This window comes from Daphnia carinata, chromosome 1 (genome assembly GCF_022539665.2).
Source record: "Daphnia carinata strain CSIRO-1 chromosome 1, CSIRO_AGI_Dcar_HiC_V3, whole genome shotgun sequence".
NCBI lineage: Eukaryota > Metazoa > Arthropoda > Branchiopoda > Diplostraca > Daphniidae > Daphnia > Daphnia carinata.
Window position 1 is genome coordinate 8,788,473 of NC_081331.1, and position 16,338 is coordinate 8,804,810.

The 16,338-nt window shown below is 37.5% G+C and overlaps 3 protein-coding genes across 6 annotated transcripts; 1 reads left to right on the forward strand and 2 right to left on the reverse strand.

The window, feature by feature from the left end:
* Nucleotides 1-1,028: 1,028 nt before the first annotated feature.
* On the forward strand, nucleotides 1,029-4,835 carry LOC130693522 (leucine-rich repeat flightless-interacting protein 2-like). Of its 3 annotated transcripts, none has more exons than XR_009001707.1 (12): nucleotides 1,029-1,184; nucleotides 1,463-1,633; nucleotides 1,691-1,823; nucleotides 1,892-2,058; nucleotides 2,131-2,277; nucleotides 2,344-2,460; nucleotides 2,520-2,658; nucleotides 2,921-3,094; nucleotides 3,163-3,245; nucleotides 3,306-3,410; nucleotides 3,474-3,665; nucleotides 4,632-4,835. XR_009001707.1 is itself a non-coding variant. In XM_057516695.2 (12 exons), exons 3-12 carry the CDS (start codon nucleotides 1,541-1,543, stop codon nucleotides 4,740-4,742), a joined length of 1,269 nt encoding a protein of 422 aa, XP_057372678.1. In that variant the 5' UTR covers nucleotides 1,090-1,184; nucleotides 1,289-1,404; nucleotides 1,463-1,540; the 3' UTR covers nucleotides 4,743-4,835. The 3 variants fall into 3 exon arrangements, 2 of the variants coding, with proteins under 2 accessions (XP_057372670.1, XP_057372678.1); XM_057516695.2 differs by lacking the exon at nucleotides 3,474-3,665 and adding an exon at nucleotides 1,289-1,404 and having other exon boundaries at nucleotides 1,090-1,184; XM_057516687.1 differs by lacking the exon at nucleotides 3,474-3,665.
* A 1,247-nt stretch (nucleotides 4,836-6,082) lies between these two features.
* LOC130693618 (cyclin-dependent kinase 5 activator 1-like) lies at nucleotides 6,083-8,311 on the reverse strand. 2 transcript variants are annotated; one of them, XM_057516802.2, is made up of 3 exons: nucleotides 8,177-8,311; nucleotides 7,148-8,076; nucleotides 6,083-7,079 (listed from the first exon to the last, which is right to left on the reverse strand). In XM_057516802.2, exons 2-3 carry the CDS (start codon nucleotides 7,919-7,921, stop codon nucleotides 6,753-6,755), a joined length of 1,101 nt encoding a protein of 366 aa, XP_057372785.1. In that variant the 5' UTR covers nucleotides 7,922-8,076; nucleotides 8,177-8,311; the 3' UTR covers nucleotides 6,083-6,752. The 2 variants fall into 2 exon arrangements, with proteins under 2 accessions (XP_057372785.1, XP_059351944.1); XM_059495961.1 differs by lacking the exon at nucleotides 8,177-8,311 and having other exon boundaries at nucleotides 7,148-8,136.
* A 3,527-nt stretch (nucleotides 8,312-11,838) lies between these two features.
* On the reverse strand, nucleotides 11,839-13,211 carry LOC130693499 (protein RER1-like). The gene is made up of 6 exons (XM_057516654.1): nucleotides 13,083-13,211; nucleotides 12,802-12,894; nucleotides 12,564-12,668; nucleotides 12,394-12,493; nucleotides 12,118-12,338; nucleotides 11,839-12,059 (listed from the first exon to the last, which is right to left on the reverse strand). Exons 2-6 carry the CDS (start codon nucleotides 12,877-12,879, stop codon nucleotides 11,961-11,963), a joined length of 603 nt encoding a protein of 200 aa, XP_057372637.1. The 5' UTR covers nucleotides 12,880-12,894; nucleotides 13,083-13,211; the 3' UTR covers nucleotides 11,839-11,960.
* Nucleotides 13,212-16,338: the final 3,127 nt, after the last annotated feature.

Genomic DNA, 16,338 nt, shown 5'->3' on the forward strand with positions numbered 1-16,338 from the left:
ATACATTTTTGGTGATCGTGTAAGTTTTTAGTAATTGAATGAGGACCGACGGGCGAAGCGTGTGAATGAGAGGACCAACGTTTCAAGTCTATGGGAGGAGATATATGGTGCGGTTAGACGGGGAGAAACAGCGTTTGGGTCGACGGGCAGAGACGAAGGGCGGGTTGACGGCTAAACGTGAGGACCCAATTTGCTCAGCAAAACATGCCCAGCCTACCAATTCGGAAAATGGTCTTCCCAAATCTTGCTTTGGCGACTATTTTTTCATGGCGAACCGCGTGTAAACCGGTTATTTGCGAACTGACACCGACACTTATAAGTGTTGTGTATAGGCTCGGCCCCGATCAGTCGCTATTGGACGACCCATTTTGACCCCGTCCCGAAAAACGTCGATTCAGGTCGGATTGGCTTGGCTATTTTTCCAGGTGTTACGCAGAGTCAAGTAATCGGGTTCAATCCGGGTGATCCGGCGTTTTCTTGTAATATGGCGGCTTAAAAGGTAACTACTTAAAAAAGTGTCCTGGTTGGCAAAATGACAATTGAGTTTTATGTTGATAATCGACAATTCGATCAACTATGTCCGTATTGAGAATTAACTGCTAGCGACCTGGAAAAACCATCCGATTATAACCTGGCAGGACACGGGTATTTAAAAAAAAATAGCTTTTAACCCGGCTGACCCTCCCTCCTTTCCCCGAAAGCCAAAATAACCCGCCCGATCAGCAAAAAGTAGACCCGATCTACGTGTGCCGAGTCCGAAAGCCGTAGACAAATTAGGGGGAAAAAAAATAATTAAAATTTCAGCTAAAATATACAATGAAGATAACTCCTTAGTTCACTCCAGACGTTTGCATAGGAAAACTGGATGGGTACGTAGAAAGAGCCTACCAGCAGGCTAAAACGTTCTAAATACCGTCTGTACTGGGACGTCAGCTGATATTTGGTTGGAATGTAACCAAGCAGTTAACACATGCGCATCTAGCGGCAAAGGAAGAACTATGTCTTGTTTCGGCCAATTGCAGCATAAGATAATTCGTTTTCCACAGGACCATACTATATCCATACTATTTCAGAGTTCAGAGTTGCTCCTCCTCTTTCCCTACTTGATGGTACCATCAACGCCCTGTTCCGTCTTTGTCATTTACTAAACGAAAAATATAGAAAATATTTTTTGGAGAGTAAAGGTAATTATTATTTAAATCTTCAATGAACGTAGTCGGCTTCCTGTGCAATCCAGACGCATTGCGCATGAAATCAGTGAATTCGTAATATAATTGTTTTTTGGCAGTCGCTGCAGAAACTCGAACAAGCAAGCAAATCATTATCGTCTAAAAAGGAATAACTTCAACTAGATTATTTTGTGTTTATTTATTCAGACTGCCAACAGCTAGTTTTCTTTTGTTTGTAAGATTTGTTTATAATTTTTTTGGTCTGAAAACGTCAGTTTCATTTTTGAAAACAGGGATTGGATACCAACGCTTATGCAGCTGCATGAAGAATTATAATTTTTCTTTTGAAAGTCACCATCTACAAGGTCAAAATGGAGAATGTTGGTAATATAGGTAGCCGTAAACGTGTGGCAGGGAACCATTATTCAGCAGAAGAGCAGGCTTTGGATCAGATAGCAAAAGAGGTGTGTGGTATTAAACTTTACTGACAAATTCTTGGTACTATGTATACATCTTTATAGGCAGAGTCCAGGCTTGTAGCAAGAAGGCTTGCTAGGGCAGAAGCACGTGAAATTCGAATGAGAGAACTTGAAAAACAGCAGAAAGAAATGGAGGAAAATGCTGATCGTCAGTTTACTGCTGAAAGTGGCATAGGTAAATTTTCAATCTGAACAACTAGTTTTGCATTTAGGATCTTTTATTTTGTGTTAATGTAACACCAGAAACAAACCCAAAACTACAAGTAAACAGAACTATTAGCGCTGGTGTAACTTCAGCAGTAAATAGACCTATGCTTGGAACATCAGCCAGTTTCCAGTCCAGTCGCAGAGGTTCAGAAGACTCTATAGATGATATTCCAGGACAATCAATGACTTTAAGAGATCTTCGGGTATGTTTTTACTTGTGCCATTTGCTCAATGTATTATCATTGCTTACTGTACACAATTTCTGTGATATGCAGCAAGAACTTAAAGAATTAGAAGAGAAATTTCGAAAAGCTATGGTACAGAATGCCCAGTCTGATAATGAAAAGGCTTCTTTGATATATCAAGTGGAATTATTCAAAGACAAAATTGAAGATATGGATGAAGCATATGCTCTTCTTCAAGTAAAAAACCGTTCTGTAATTCTCAAATCATAAATCTTTTTACCGCTTGCCTTTATGCATTCGTAGAAAGAACACAAAGATAAGCATCGCGAGTGCGAAGACTCTAAGAGAGATATGGCGAGAATCCAGCAAGAGCTTAATTATAACAGGTATCTTCTTGAGGAGCGTGATAAAATGATTCAGGTTGGTCATTGTTTGGATTTTGTCATTAATTTTGCGCTGATTCTTAATTGAACTATTAGGAACATGGTTTAGTTATGATCGGTGATGACGAAGAGGGTGATGACAACGGACCTACCACCATAACCAATACTGTAAAGAAAGTCTTAGTCTCAGCCGATGTGGCTGCGTTGTTGGGAAAGGCCGGTGATGGATCTCTCGGTAAGTCGCAACTTATACATGGTAATAGTTATGAAATTTGGAGAGACTGCTAAGAACTTTCCGTACAAAATGTGTGGATGTTTTTTGTTGGCATCCTTCTAAACGTGTCAAGAATTTGCAGTTCAAATAGGTGAAGTAGATGAATAGAAACTTCTGCATTGTCACATAGTCAACATATAAAGGGGAAAAAAGTTTAAAAAACATTTACCTAATACGGTGTGTCAATCATTAAATTCTCTATCGTTGAATAAATTTTACTTAGACGTACGGATTCGTCGACTGACTGAAGAGAAAAACGAGTTATGTGACCAATTACGACGACTTAAACTGGACTTAGAAGAAGAACGCACAAAATCGTTATACCGAGAACGGCTTGTTTCTGGCTCTACCGTTAACGTGACTAATGGTCCCGCTGGTGATCTTACGGAATGGCAGAGTAAGGACTTGTTGGCATACTTTGTTTATTTAAGAATACCGCAATGTAAGCATATCAATGTATCTTAGAGGAAGCAGTTACAAAACAGGTTAATGACTACAAGATCAAACTCCAGAAAGCTGACCAAGAAATTGCAACTCTTCAAGCAACGGTTTGTTCTTTAAAAAAATTATTGTAAGTTGTATTTTACTAGCTGTGTCATCCCAAAAAGGTTGCCCGTCTAGAAACACAAGTGACTCGATTCAAGGTGGCTGCCGAAGCGTCGGAAAAATCCGAAGATGAATTGAAAGCTGAAAAACGTAAACTTCAAAGAGAGGTAAAATTGATTTTAGTTTACAAACTCAATCATTTGAAACCGATTACCTGAGCCTCCTCCTAGCTACGAGAATTAAAACAACTCCTCGATGAAACGGACACGGCGCGTCGTACACTACAGCGCCAGTATGACAAGCTGAAACATGGGCGTTAGAGCTCTCATTTCGCACAGATCGTCTTCAAATTTTAGTTTTCTTTTCCCAGTAAAAGTAACCGTAACTTTCACAATATGGGATTACTGAATCAAACACTACAGGTGGGATGTTATAGCAGGCATTCTTGCATGGGAATGAGTGTGTAGGCTGACATAACTTATCGATGTAGCATAAGTTACCAACCTAGGCGTTTGATACATAGTACCTTCCGTGCCAGTAACACTTCTTTTCTGCTACGATCCATATCATGCCTTCGTAATTCTTCTCTTAAATGCCTTGTGTACCACAGCTTCTAAGCCATTTCATGATGCCTCTCGGACTTCATAAAATTGACCTTAACATCATTTGTAGGCGGAGGAGACAATTAAAATTCTAAAGGAACTTACCTGTGACGTAGAAAGTAGAGTATGATACCTGTGCTAATAATATTTTCATTGCGAGTTACAATCTTGTAAAAGAAAGGGCGGGGGCAGGGTTGAGGCTTTGCCTTTTAACTTACAATGTTGTATTCATTTGAGATGTTCTATAAATTAGTGCAGGATTACAGAAAACAAAATAGAGCCAGCGGCAGAAAAAGTGGTTGAATAACTTTACCCACTTTCTTGTACTTCTATTATGTGATGTTTCTTTGTGCAAGATAAGCTGCATCATCGAACGAGAAGGGTTGATCTTTTGCATCCGCTATGTTTAGTGCATGTCGCCCCACTAATAACGTTCTTAGTTGTTACAGAATTCCTTTCAAGACGACTGTATGTGATGCTCTGTAGGTTAAAGCAGCTTGAAAGATTAGTTATTAACTTCTCAATTAGTTACCTTAGGTAAATCATTGCTAACTGTATACATAAGTTTGCTACGCATTCCCCACCTTGCCTACTGGTACGTGATCTTAAAAGTATAATGTAGCATTTTACTTACTAAGGATGAAATTGCCGAGAAATGTTTTTTTGCTTAATAAAATTTTAATGTTCGCACTAGGGCCACTAATATTTAACTTTGTTATAGCGATTTATGTGTTTAATTTATTATTTTCTTTCTACTTACTTGGTATTGATTTTTTTTTTCTACAGCTAAGAGAGACCCAAACAAAAATGGAAGAACTTGAGACCTCGCACAATCACCTGCAGCGGCGGTTGGATAAGTTGAAAACTGCAAAATCGGCTCTTTTAAAAGAAATTTGAATTCAGACTTTCCAAGCTTTACTACCTAGCCTTATACTCGTTATTTATTTTCGTTGTACGATGAATTAAAAGACAATACCTTTGGTCGCCGTACGTCCCTTTGATGATTTCTTTTTGTGTGAGAGACCTTATAGTCGAATAACCCGTTATCGACGCATTTAATAAGCCAGTGCTCTTTATGTCAGTTCATTGTGTGCTAGTGAATGTTTTGCTTAATTTAATCAATTAAAGCAGTTGATCTTAGTCGCCATATGCCTGAAAAGGAAACCATATTCGTTTTCTATTGGCTTTGTTTTCTGTGCAGAAAACCTGCTGGCGTCTTTAACTGAATAACCATACTGGTGTTTTCGATGTATTTGTGGCATTAAAAAAGCAGATTCTGTAATGTGAAAAGTGAAATGATTGTGATACATTGAATCGAATTATACACAGCTCTAGTATATTTGAATAAATCAGGGGTTAGCAACTGATTTAACAGCCGTGTCCGCGACCAAAAATGAACACGAATCTTCAGCTAAGTATATGGGTTTTAAGCGGTTTTAAGTCACAATAAAGAATTTGGCGCCAAATATTGTGGATCTTATTGTGCCATAGTTGAAAACGGTACCTTAACGCCAAATCAAAGCGAAAAATTCTAAATTTACTGTAAACTCTTCCAAACCCCCATTAAAATTTGATGGAAAGGTTGGAAACATCTCGTACACTTACAAAATGAATCAAGTTTTTCATTGGAGAATCAGTCATGATTCTAGAACCTCGTGCATCTCGCCAAAGACTTTTACACCCCTCGGCAACATCCAAATCAAAAATAGATCCAAAAAGAATATGATCTCGTTACAAACTTTGAAGACCTTACCACACGTTGTCAGACTCGATGCACGCTTTAGAGATAATGGGTATAAAAAATAGAACACAAAAGAAAAAGAAAAAAAAAAGAAGAAAGAAAGGAAGATGAACACTTCAACGGAAAATAACATAATGCATTTTACGCCGTTCTTTTTCCTGTTACGTTGCTTTTACATATGCAGAAAAACGCTAGACAAGGAAAACCATTTTAAAGAATATACCATATACTACGGTATATTCTAGTAAGTGAGTGTGCTCATTTTTAAAAACAAAGGAATGCCAATGAAACTATTTTCGTATTGACCATTTTCCATTCAGCTTGCATGTGAAGTTGTATATTTTTTTTTTCAAAGGAACTGAAAATCCACAGTTAATTTTTACATGCTTGTTAAATGTACTGAGCCTTTGAAGTCAAGTCAAAATGAAATTTGTCACTAACATTTTTTATGACGAAATTTTTAAAAAGTTGGTAAGAGCATTTATAATATGTGTACTGCACCATGTGTAATACAAATCAGGAATAATTTTGCATAAAGGAGATCAAAAGAGAAAGAGTGATTTTTCAGCACATGTTAACGTCACATACTCATTATATGATCTGGCAATACACTATTACATGATGCAGTATGTAATATTACAAACAATTAACAGTTGCAATATGTATAGAAATACAGGTTTTGGTTAGATTAAAATGTTAAATGCTGAGATCCAAGGGATGATTTGGAACTACTCAAATGACCATATTTTGTATATTTTCACAAGATTGTTCGCTCGACCCCCATGACAACACGGTTTAGTTACGCACTGTTTTTGTTGGTTTCTGAAACTCCTTACATGTTCTAAAGAAGAAATAATGTAAAGTGTACTTATGCCGTCCTAATTCAAGTTTATCAATTCATCATCATAGAAGACCTGCCTTTGTTTTCTACTTGTAGTTGACATAGAAAAGAGCAAGGGCTTTTAGGGAATATTTAACCTAAGCAACCAGATATTCATCGGCAACATGTGGAGGCAAAGCCTCCTTTCCGTAGCTGTGAAAAGATTAACCACTCAGATGACATGAATATGAAATGGAACACTGGATCACACCACTCGTGCAAAAAAAAAATGAAAACGAAAACAAAAGTATGATTCCTTGAGATCATGAGTTTGAATATCCAGCATTCAAGAATGGAATGTTGAAGTGCCATAAGATTTCAATTCACTGAAAATTTCGGTAAAAAAAGCGGGTTCGGAGTTCAACCGCAGCATGTCATTTGACAGTCGATCTATAATAGAGAGGCAGCGGTTCCAGAAACGACTCCGGTCGGAATCGACAAGAAATGGCTTGAGGGGATAAGAAATCTCATTACCCATGTACGAATACGACAAGTACAGACACGTCAGAACGATAGACTGCAGTTCTTGCTCAGACTCGACATTCTCGGTTACTATTGTTCTAACGATCAGGTAGACAAATACGACGTTTGACGGGTTGATGAAACCAATATCCTAAAATAAAATAAGCCAAGCCAGTTAGATACCTCTGGTATACATTTTTTTCTAGAATGATGTTTTACCTGCCATCCCTGTAGTAATAGACTGCGATCGACCATCCGGAGCCACATTACGGCATCTGCTGCTTGAAAATCTTTCAGTCGACGACACCGGCGGTATAGGAAAACGCCAAAACAGCGGAGAAGTTCGGACGTCGATGCTTGGACAACTGTTTTCTTCGCTTTATTAACGGGTTTATTAAGAACAATCGTTCTGTTATTATTGTTTTTGTTTGTGTCAGCAACTTGTTGGATTTTAGGTTCCCGTTTGTCTTCCATCTGAAATTTGTTTTCTATTTTCCGACTCCCAGTGCAGACACCCTTCGAGTCGAACGGTGTTACCGACAGCATCAGCGGTGGACGAACAGTAGTTTTTGTTTGAAATGTCGGTTCAAAGTAGTCATTCGTTCTTAAAGTGTAACGTGCTTTTTGAATATTCTTGTTATTATCGAGCACAGGATGCACGTTATCCAACGGTGTTCGCAAGACAGACACGCGGTTGGAGATAGTTGCATTGTGAATTTCCATTTTCTTTTTCTGGGTAGCAGGGTTAGAAAGTCGTTTCCAACTGAGCGAATTTATAAACGTTGATGACTTACGAAAATTACGCTCCAGCTGACTGTCTCTTACATCGTTTTCGTTCCGAATAATTCCAACGTGAGATTTGTTATTTGGCTCATCCGTTTGGCTGGTGGTCGGATGCAAAATGGCGTCTTTACAGCAATGATGGTGATTTTGGGCGTCTGACGTGATGGCTGATCGAACGTCGCGAGCATTTAAGCTCATGACCATTCCCATGATCTTTAACTAGAATCCTTCACAGTTTTCACTGCTTTTCCTGATGCTAAGGGTTTGGCAAATGTAACTAACAAATCATCATGGGCGTTCAAGCTACAAAAGCAGGTGCCTATCGATCGTGCCTCTTTTTTGTTTTGGAACTACGTGTGTTGGACCTAATAACAAATGAACGGTTTATTATGCGACCGTATTCTAATGCCAAAAGTGAAGTGATTTTTGCAGATACACAGACAAAAAGGAAATAAATAAACTTACGGTTTTGACTTGAAAAGCTAGAAGCGTTTCTGTCAGGAGAACTTCAACGGCGAACAACAACAACCATTGAACTTGAGTATGGGCGAAGCGCAAACGCTGTCTTAGCGGGAGGTGATCGGGCGGTAGACGCTAGGCAACATTTTTTACGCATGCGTTCAGTCTCCGTCGGCCAACAGAAGAGCCCTAATTCTTGAGCACACGGTACCCCAACGCCTGAGCAAATCGATATCGTCGCAGCACTTGGTAATAAATGGAGTCGAAGCATGCGCAGGTCCCTGAATTATTTTTGGAGCAAGTTAGTTAGAAAACGTGCATTTCCGCTGTCGTTGATCGATGTATTCTACTGAAGGCTTGTCATTTATGCAATTTTTCACACACTGATCTTGTTGGACGATTGAAAGGTTGCGTAAATTAGCTTCGCTGTTGTATAGGTTAACTGCTAACTTAGCGGCTATTCCTTACATTTAGGCTGGTGTTCTATGAAAGAACAATACAGTGGTAGATTTTTCTTGCCGTAGCAAAAATCACATCATTTTCGTGTAATTAGCAGGGAAAAATTGCGCGCAAGACTAGATGGCGGTGACCAAGTGTTATCGGGTGACGATCCGCAGAGCGGCGGAACAGTTTAGATGACTAGTGGCTATTAAATCTATTCAGTAATATGCAGATAGATACGTAACCATTAGGACGCAACAAAATGCCTACTAGTGATTTCCTCAATGGAAACAGCGAAAAAAGAGTTCTATAGCGCTAGTAGTCGTAACTAGCAGATAGTATAATGACGCAGCGTCCTAGCGCCTTAAGTCGCCATATAAAAAGAGAGAAATCCGTTGGAATGTTCATTCTCCAGAAGGATCTAACTATATAAAATAATTTGATTTGCAGTTTTTTTATAAGTAATTTTCCGTTGTTTTAACAAATTTAATTGAAATCGTATTTGGTCTCCTACATGCCGATGAACGGGGGTCTATAGCTATGTTTAAGGGGAGGGGGCATTAGTTAGGAGGCATTAGTTTTTTTTTTTTGGGGGGGGGCTAATGCGGCGGCAAGAGTCGGAGAGGGGTGGAGGTGGGGAGGCGACTCTTGTCTAAGGTGGCAATCGTCGCTATCTTCCAACCTGGTTGTGGAATCAAATTTTTTGTGTTTACGGAAGGTAGATCACATCTAGTATTTTTTTTTTGTGTCAATGGAAGCAACAGTTATGTTATGTTCTGTCGTGTAAGAAGAAGTGTTTAGTTATTAACAGTAACTAGTGTGAGTAAATCCTTACCAACAATTAAGGTTTGTTACTGTGCAATTACTATAGAAGATAGGTTCTTTTAGATTTGGCTCATGCATAGGATTTAGTTTATCAACACCTAAAGCAAAATTCAACAAATGGTCAGATGAAGTAATAAGCAGGAAAATAGATAAAGATTTATATAGCCGAATAATAATACTAAACTTTAGTTGCAGCTTTCTCTTTAACTTTTTGTAGATCATTTACTTCTCTAGCTTTAAGTTTTTCTTCAACGAGGATTTTATACGTTGTGTTTTATAAGTGCAAATAACACAAGCTAAAAAATCACTTAAAAATTATTTGGCTTTACAATATGAAATTGTTTTAATGGATAATATTTCCTATCATTCTTTGAGTTTTCCTTGAGGGACATGAAATAAGGTAATTCTAGCATTTTCATGGTTTTCGTTTTCAGAATTTGACCTTCAAATGTCCATGTACCATTTCAAGAAATATACGACGATTAAAGTTTATGCATGTAACCAACCGTTTTTCATTTAAATAATTGTGATAGTAACGTATGTCCCTGATAGGTGGCGTTGAGAAAGCCTTGCTTCACCATTGGCCAGATCATGTTTCTGGCCAATTTTGTATAATGAAAAGGATCAAAAATCAAAATTTCTTTATGGACTTCATAACGTGACGTCTGGAACCATCTAGTGATGACTCTTGTAGAAGTCGAGAGGCGATAATCTCGTGAGTTACTACATTAAGCAATAACAACCCTAGTTGTTTTAAAATCATCAATATATGCTCTAATTCATAATGCAATGTCTAAAGTGATTCATAAACGACATCAAGCAAATTTTCGCTAGTATTTATCCACTTCGTCTTCGATCGTATGATATCGAACTTCGTCCCATACATATTTGAAGCAGAATACATCGCCCTTTTGTTGTCACGGTTCGCGCCAAACCAAATCCATCCGATCTTACGTAACTCACCATATACTGGTGGTTGCAGCAGGAAGGGTAAAGAACCCTAGTATGGTAACCCTAGCATTTTTTTATAGACCGACCAATGTTTCATTATAACGAAACATATATTTACAGCAGCCACCAAAATTTCTGATTTTTTGATAATGGATAGCTTAAGTGTAAAGCCTAGGCGATTAGCTTCAATTGATTGATGACTATGAAAAAGCCAAGTTTTTGTCTGATGATGAGCTCTAAAAGAATTTCACCGAGATCGAGCCATACTCCCTAACATATCATAATTCCCGTTCGGAAAGTCCAACCACTGCGCTATCATTTTAAGTTTCACGTAATATCTTAAAACATGTGTATATGAAAATCATAATCACTGATTATTAATCAGTGTATGGCTCACTGACGTCCTTTTAACGATTTTAATTAATCCTTATGGCACTATTAGGGTGCCTTTAATTTGTCCTGAAATCCTACAATGACAACCTTTAAGATCTTATCCCCTGAATTTTATGGTCACTAAAACACTCAGAAATAGGACGACTATTTGCTCAGTCAAGCAAACATTGACATAAACTTTACTATGGTTGGAATCTAACACGAGTATCCCGCATCGTAATCTAGTAGTCTTCCATTTAGCCAATATTCACTTGCAGTACATATCAATTGTACATTCAGTCTCTTAAACTATACTGTAACATAATGTTTTCTTAATTAAGGCTTCCAACATGCGAAAATTAATTTAAACAAGATAATGTTAAAGTTTACCTTTACGTAATTTATTGGGCCATGGGTCCCAAAAACTTAAATTAAGATATAAAACACATGATTTACATTTAAAATCATGCGACGATTACGAAAAGTAACGTAAGTTTCAAGCTTTGCCGGCGATTCACAAATCAGAAGTCTTAAAAGACGTTAGTATAAAAAAATATTAAAAATTAACACCACGTTTCAGCATAGCACCACAACGATTTCATTAGGTAATTTCAGCTGAGAATAACCGGCAGAAAAGTAATTTACAATCATAAGCAATCGACGTCTTCCTATAAAGAATATAAATGCTATGGTGTTGGAATATTTTTCAATAGAAATTAGGCACTTTAGACTTATCGAATTTTTCCTGTTCTCAGCAGTTTTTTAGTTTTAAGATTATCTTTAGTGTCACATGGTTCCTTTTCCACATTCCTGCTACTTGTTGATATCTTTTTTTTGCCATCTTGTCAGGTGCTACGCGGCAAGTTTCCGGGAGTTTCAGAGAACTACGCTCCGCTGCAAACTGCAGAATTGGACGATATTCGTTCTTTCCTTGCAATCCTTTGATTCTTAAAACTTAAGCTCGCAATTTAGGATGAAGTGTCTGATACGCACTTCTTTGATGTCTTAGAAACTTGTAATGATCTTTCATAGCAAATTCCATTTAACATTTCGTTAACGAAAACAATGATGCAACATGATACAAGAATGTGATAGATGTATCATATGGTCTGGATATCCCCCACAACAATGGGAACTCTATTCTCATACAGAATTTTGAAGAACATTTCAGTAATCAATTTAGTTGAAAATTTGGTTTTTCCTACTTTTTAGGGATGGCTCCCGAAAACCCTTTGCTATTATCTACCTGATACTTGGGCTTCCCATGGGTGAATGGTATGTAGCGATACTTGATCATATGCTATGACAAGAAAATATTTAAGAATAATTAATTCCATATTTTGAATTGTAAAAATTACCTTAATCTGACGCTTCATGGTGAGGCAGAAGAGTGTGATGAAGTACATCACAAGGATAGGCCAAAAAACGGGGACATTGAAAACTTCAAAAAACGTACAAAACACTGCAATTACTGTAGATTTGGAGACAGAATACCAAAATTTAAATTCGGGTAGTCTCCTGATAAATGGACGAAATTCTTCGTTTGCTTTTGTTGGCAATTCTGGACCATCTTCAGATTCTGCATTAATAACATAAATCAGCCTTGATATTACTTTATGTCCAAATCATGATACCTTCAAAATCTGACATTGCAGGATCAATTTTTGGAGAGAGAAATGCAATGAAAAGGTTTAAATGGTAAATGCCTAGAGCGTATGTGACTATATACCAGCCCTAAAATGAAAATGAAATTTAATAAAAAACATGAAACCTGTTAAAAAAACCTAACATATTTGGTACTAGCCTTGCTGAAGAAAACTCTTGCCAAAAATACTGTTATCAGTACAAAGGTAAAGATCCATCTTGATATGGGATGAGGAGTTGACTTGTCCAGAAGAGTTTGATATGCCTACAAAAAAAAGTATGGTGAGAGACGATCACAATTTGCAATGACTAAAGTAGCACACTGTAACAATAATATTATCCGGAAAGTTATCTAAACAACTTGCAGTTGTTGGTAAGCCAAATATTAAAATAATTACTTGTCCCAGCCTCTTAAAAAACTGCATTAACAGGTTAGGAGTTTGCCTTGAATCAGCTCCTTGATCCGGGATCATCATAACAGCCGATAGCACCTAGAGCCATGAATCAAAGATATTTTTAGTGTCCATTCGACACGTCATTTGTTTTCAATTAACACTAGAAATGACATATTCATTCAAACGGGCATGCAAAAAATTGAAAGCTATTCTACTCAAAGACTGCGTTCAAAATTCTAATAACTTAGTCTGTAAGAATTACCACTTTCTCGTAATATAGTTACTTTTAAACAAAACGTAGCGTAGCGGCAGGAATGAGAAAATTATTATTTAGGCAGCCATGACACCACTTCGATAATTCCCGGTTGTCACTTATAACCGTACGGCTTTGGACTAAAGGCCTCTACTTTAAAAGCAAGGCCGGAAAGCTACGAGCAATAGTCTCCCAGTAATGTAGGGTTTCGCCCTGCGAAGATCGGGGAGCTATTTCGTCGATGCAGTGCGCGGATTTTTTTTTCGGTGCTGTTAGTTCTTCGACCGGTGCTATTGCCCCGATTAAATCCCCGACTAGACCCTTAAAACATCGCTTTTTGTCCTTCTTAAAAAATTTTAAAAATAGGGCTTGGCCCTATTACCTAAAACCCGAAAAAAGAGTGTCAACATACCCGAAAAATGTGAAAAATGTCCAGTTGGTTACTACCCGAGTAAGTGCTTTTTAAGCGGTTCCGTTCGGTTCAAAATACCCGGTATACAACATGGTCTCAGTACATATGTACTAAGTAGTACATAGTTGCAGATGCACTTTTTCTTATGGGCTAAACGCGCAAGGCGTTATTCAATTGTTTTTTGGTATGGCTGTCTGCTTGAAATTTTTCCGCACGGAGGGCGCGATAAAACGTAGTTTTCCACGCGGAAGGCGCGATAAAACGTAATTTTCCACGCGGAAGGCGCGATAAAACGTAATTTTCCACGCGGAATGTGGAAAAAGACCCTTAAAATTGTAAATTAAATGAGAAACGTCGAAATAAATTTGTGTAACTTATCTTAGTTAATTTCTGCGATTTTCTATCTAAGACGGATATTAAAATTCCCTAGCTGCAAACCAAATTTAAATACTTACTTATAACTACAATTTTTTACACCGACTTACAATTTGAACTTGGCGCCAGACTTGCCGCGATCGCGATCAAAAATTGATCGCCGATCCGATCTCCGATCAAAAAATTGATCGCCGATCCGATCTTTTTAAAAAGATCGGAGATCGGATCGGCGATCCCAAAAAATTGATCGCGATCCGATCGTTTTTAGCGATCAAACTTTTCGCCATCTAGCTGTAGATTTTCAGCCGCAGGGTTCTATTTCACTGCTATTTATGCGAATGCCAATTGAAGGAAACTGTTTAGTGTTCACCCTCAATGGCCGCCAGTGACTGTCGCTGTGACAGCCAATGCTATTTTCGCGAAACAGTGTAAATTTTTACCGTTAGATGCTGCACAAAAATGATCGCTAAAAATGATCGGAGATCGCGATCGGAAAATTGATCGGCGCGGCAAGTCTGCTTGGCGCGATAAGAAAATGGCCGCCATAATGATTTGTCAAAAACCACTTTATCAAGCGTAATTTTTGGGGTTAAATGTAGCATCTTAAAAGTAATCGTTTATAATAACTTGTTCCTGGATCACCAGCAACAAAAATATTATAATGATTTCCTGTTTTGACGAAGATTAAGCATCAAACGATCAATGCAAAATTTCGTCTTTTTCACACACCCCTCCCCTTTCTAAAATCATGAAATCCTTTAATAATTATTTATGAGGAAAATAAACAGTCAAAATTGACAAATTTTGCATAAATCGATAGCTCTTTTCAACAGCTATCTACTTCTATGAAATTTATGTTAAATTTTCAGAAAAGGAAAAAGTTTAAACGTAAAAGATCTATTTTTTTGTTTTTATCAGTTGCGTCCATTACAACCTTAGATGGAAAAACAACAAAAACATATTTTGCCTTTAAGATTTTTTCTATTTGAAAATGTTGATTATAATTACCTAAAAATGGATAGCCCTTACCAAGGGCTATCGATTTATATTATATTTATATTATTTATATATTAAATCAGCGAATATCGTAATTAATTTTGCTGACAAATAATTAAAAATTTGTTTCTCTTATATTCGTTTATTTCAATAACTATAACTATTGTACATATATATAATAGTCAGACTTGCCGCGATCGCGATCAAAAATTGATCGCCGATCCGATCTCCGATCAAAAAATTGATCGCCGATCCGATCTTTTGAAAAAGATCGGAGATCGGATCGGCGATCCCAAAAAATTGATCGCGATCCGATCGTTTTTAGCGATCAAACTTTTCGCCATCTAGCTGTAGATTTTCAGCCGCAGGGTTCTATTTCACTGCTATTTTTGCGAATGCCAATTGAAGGAAACTGTTTAGTGTTCACCCTCAATGGCCGCCAGTGACTGTCGCTGTGACAGCCAATGCTATTTTCGCGAAACAGTGTAAATTTTTACCGTTAGATGCTGCACAAAAATGATCGCTAAAAATGATCGGCAAAATTTGATCGCCGATCCGATCTTTCGCAGTTTGATCGGATCGCCCGATCCGATCAAACTAAAAAGATCGGATCGGAGATCGCGATCGGAAAATTGATCGGCGCGGCAAGTCTGATAATAGTAATATATATATTATAATTCTATGTATGTATAAATATATAAATATAATTGTACGGATGTATAAATATATATATATAATTGTAATATACTGTATATACAGTACCCTCCAAAAGTGTCGGAACACTAGGGGTTTTTGGGGCCATTTAACATGGCGTCTTATGGCGGAAGGAGACTTGCGCAAATGTAAAAAAGGGACAGAAAAAATGAAGATAAAAAAATGAAAAAACGCCCAGGTGTTAATTAAATAATCCCCTATCTAGCACAATTTTTTCAATTTTTTATCTATAAAATTGATTGACTAGCATGCTAGTCATGTATTAACCGAACACCGCGTTTAGCGTACGGGATACCTAATGGCACTACCCCGTTTTTTTTAAATTTTTTTTCATACAAGGAAATGTTTCCCAGACTTCTTAATTACATCAATCAATAGCATATTCATTAAACTATATTCCCTTTTAATAATATCACTAAATTTTAATTATTTTAGGAAAGGGAATTTTTTAAAGTGAAGACGGTACTAAGTTTTTCCCGTCAAAAATAGTTTGTCTTATTCCTACCTGAGGCGCTGAACTCACTACGTAAAAGCAGCCAGAAATGCGTCTGCTTTTTCAGCAAACTATTAGCTGTCACAGGAAAAAAACATTGTGAGTTCAGCGCCTAATACCCTGACCAAATAGCTGAGGATTATACAGATCTTCAGTGACTTTTGCTTACCCGAGTATTCATCGCCAACTTAATCTTTATCAATAAAAAACTTGGAACGTGGGAAAAAGAGACAAACAAGTGATGTCTAGGGTTGACGTCATCGAATCCATATATGCACGTTTTGTCACAACGTATTG

What these genes read in the sequence shown, in the direction of transcription:
- LOC130693522 (XM_057516687.1), top strand. Translation starts at nt 1,541, where the DNA reads ATGGAGAATGTTGGTAATATAGGTAGCCGTAAACGTGTGGCAGGGAAC. An exon ending in TGATCTTACGGAATGGCAGA is followed by an intron (nt 3,095 to 3,162) that starts GTAAGGACTTGT and finishes AATGTATCTTAG; the next exon opens with AGGAAGCAGTTACAAAACAG. An exon ending in TTGCAACTCTTCAAGCAACG is followed by an intron (nt 3,246 to 3,305) that starts GTTTGTTCTTTA and finishes CATCCCAAAAAG; the next exon opens with GTTGCCCGTCTAGAAACACA.
- LOC130693618 (XM_057516802.2), bottom strand. Translation starts at nt 7,921, where the DNA reads ATGGGAATGGTCATGAGCTTAAATGCTCGCGACGTTCGATCAGCCATC. An exon ending in TATTACTACAGGGATGGCAG is followed by an intron (nt 7,080 to 7,147) that starts GTAAAACATCAT and finishes ATTTTATTTTAG; the next exon opens with GATATTGGTTTCATCAACCC.
- LOC130693499 (XM_057516654.1), bottom strand. Translation starts at nt 12,879, where the DNA reads ATGATGATCCCGGATCAAGGAGCTGATTCAAGGCAAACTCCTAACCTG. An exon ending in CAAGAGTTTTCTTCAGCAAG is followed by an intron (nt 12,494 to 12,563) that starts GCTAGTACCAAA and finishes TTTTCATTTTAG; the next exon opens with GGCTGGTATATAGTCACATA. An exon ending in CCATGAAGCGTCAGATTAAG is followed by an intron (nt 12,060 to 12,117) that starts GTAATTTTTACA and finishes TTCTTGTCATAG; the next exon opens with CATATGATCAAGTATCGCTA.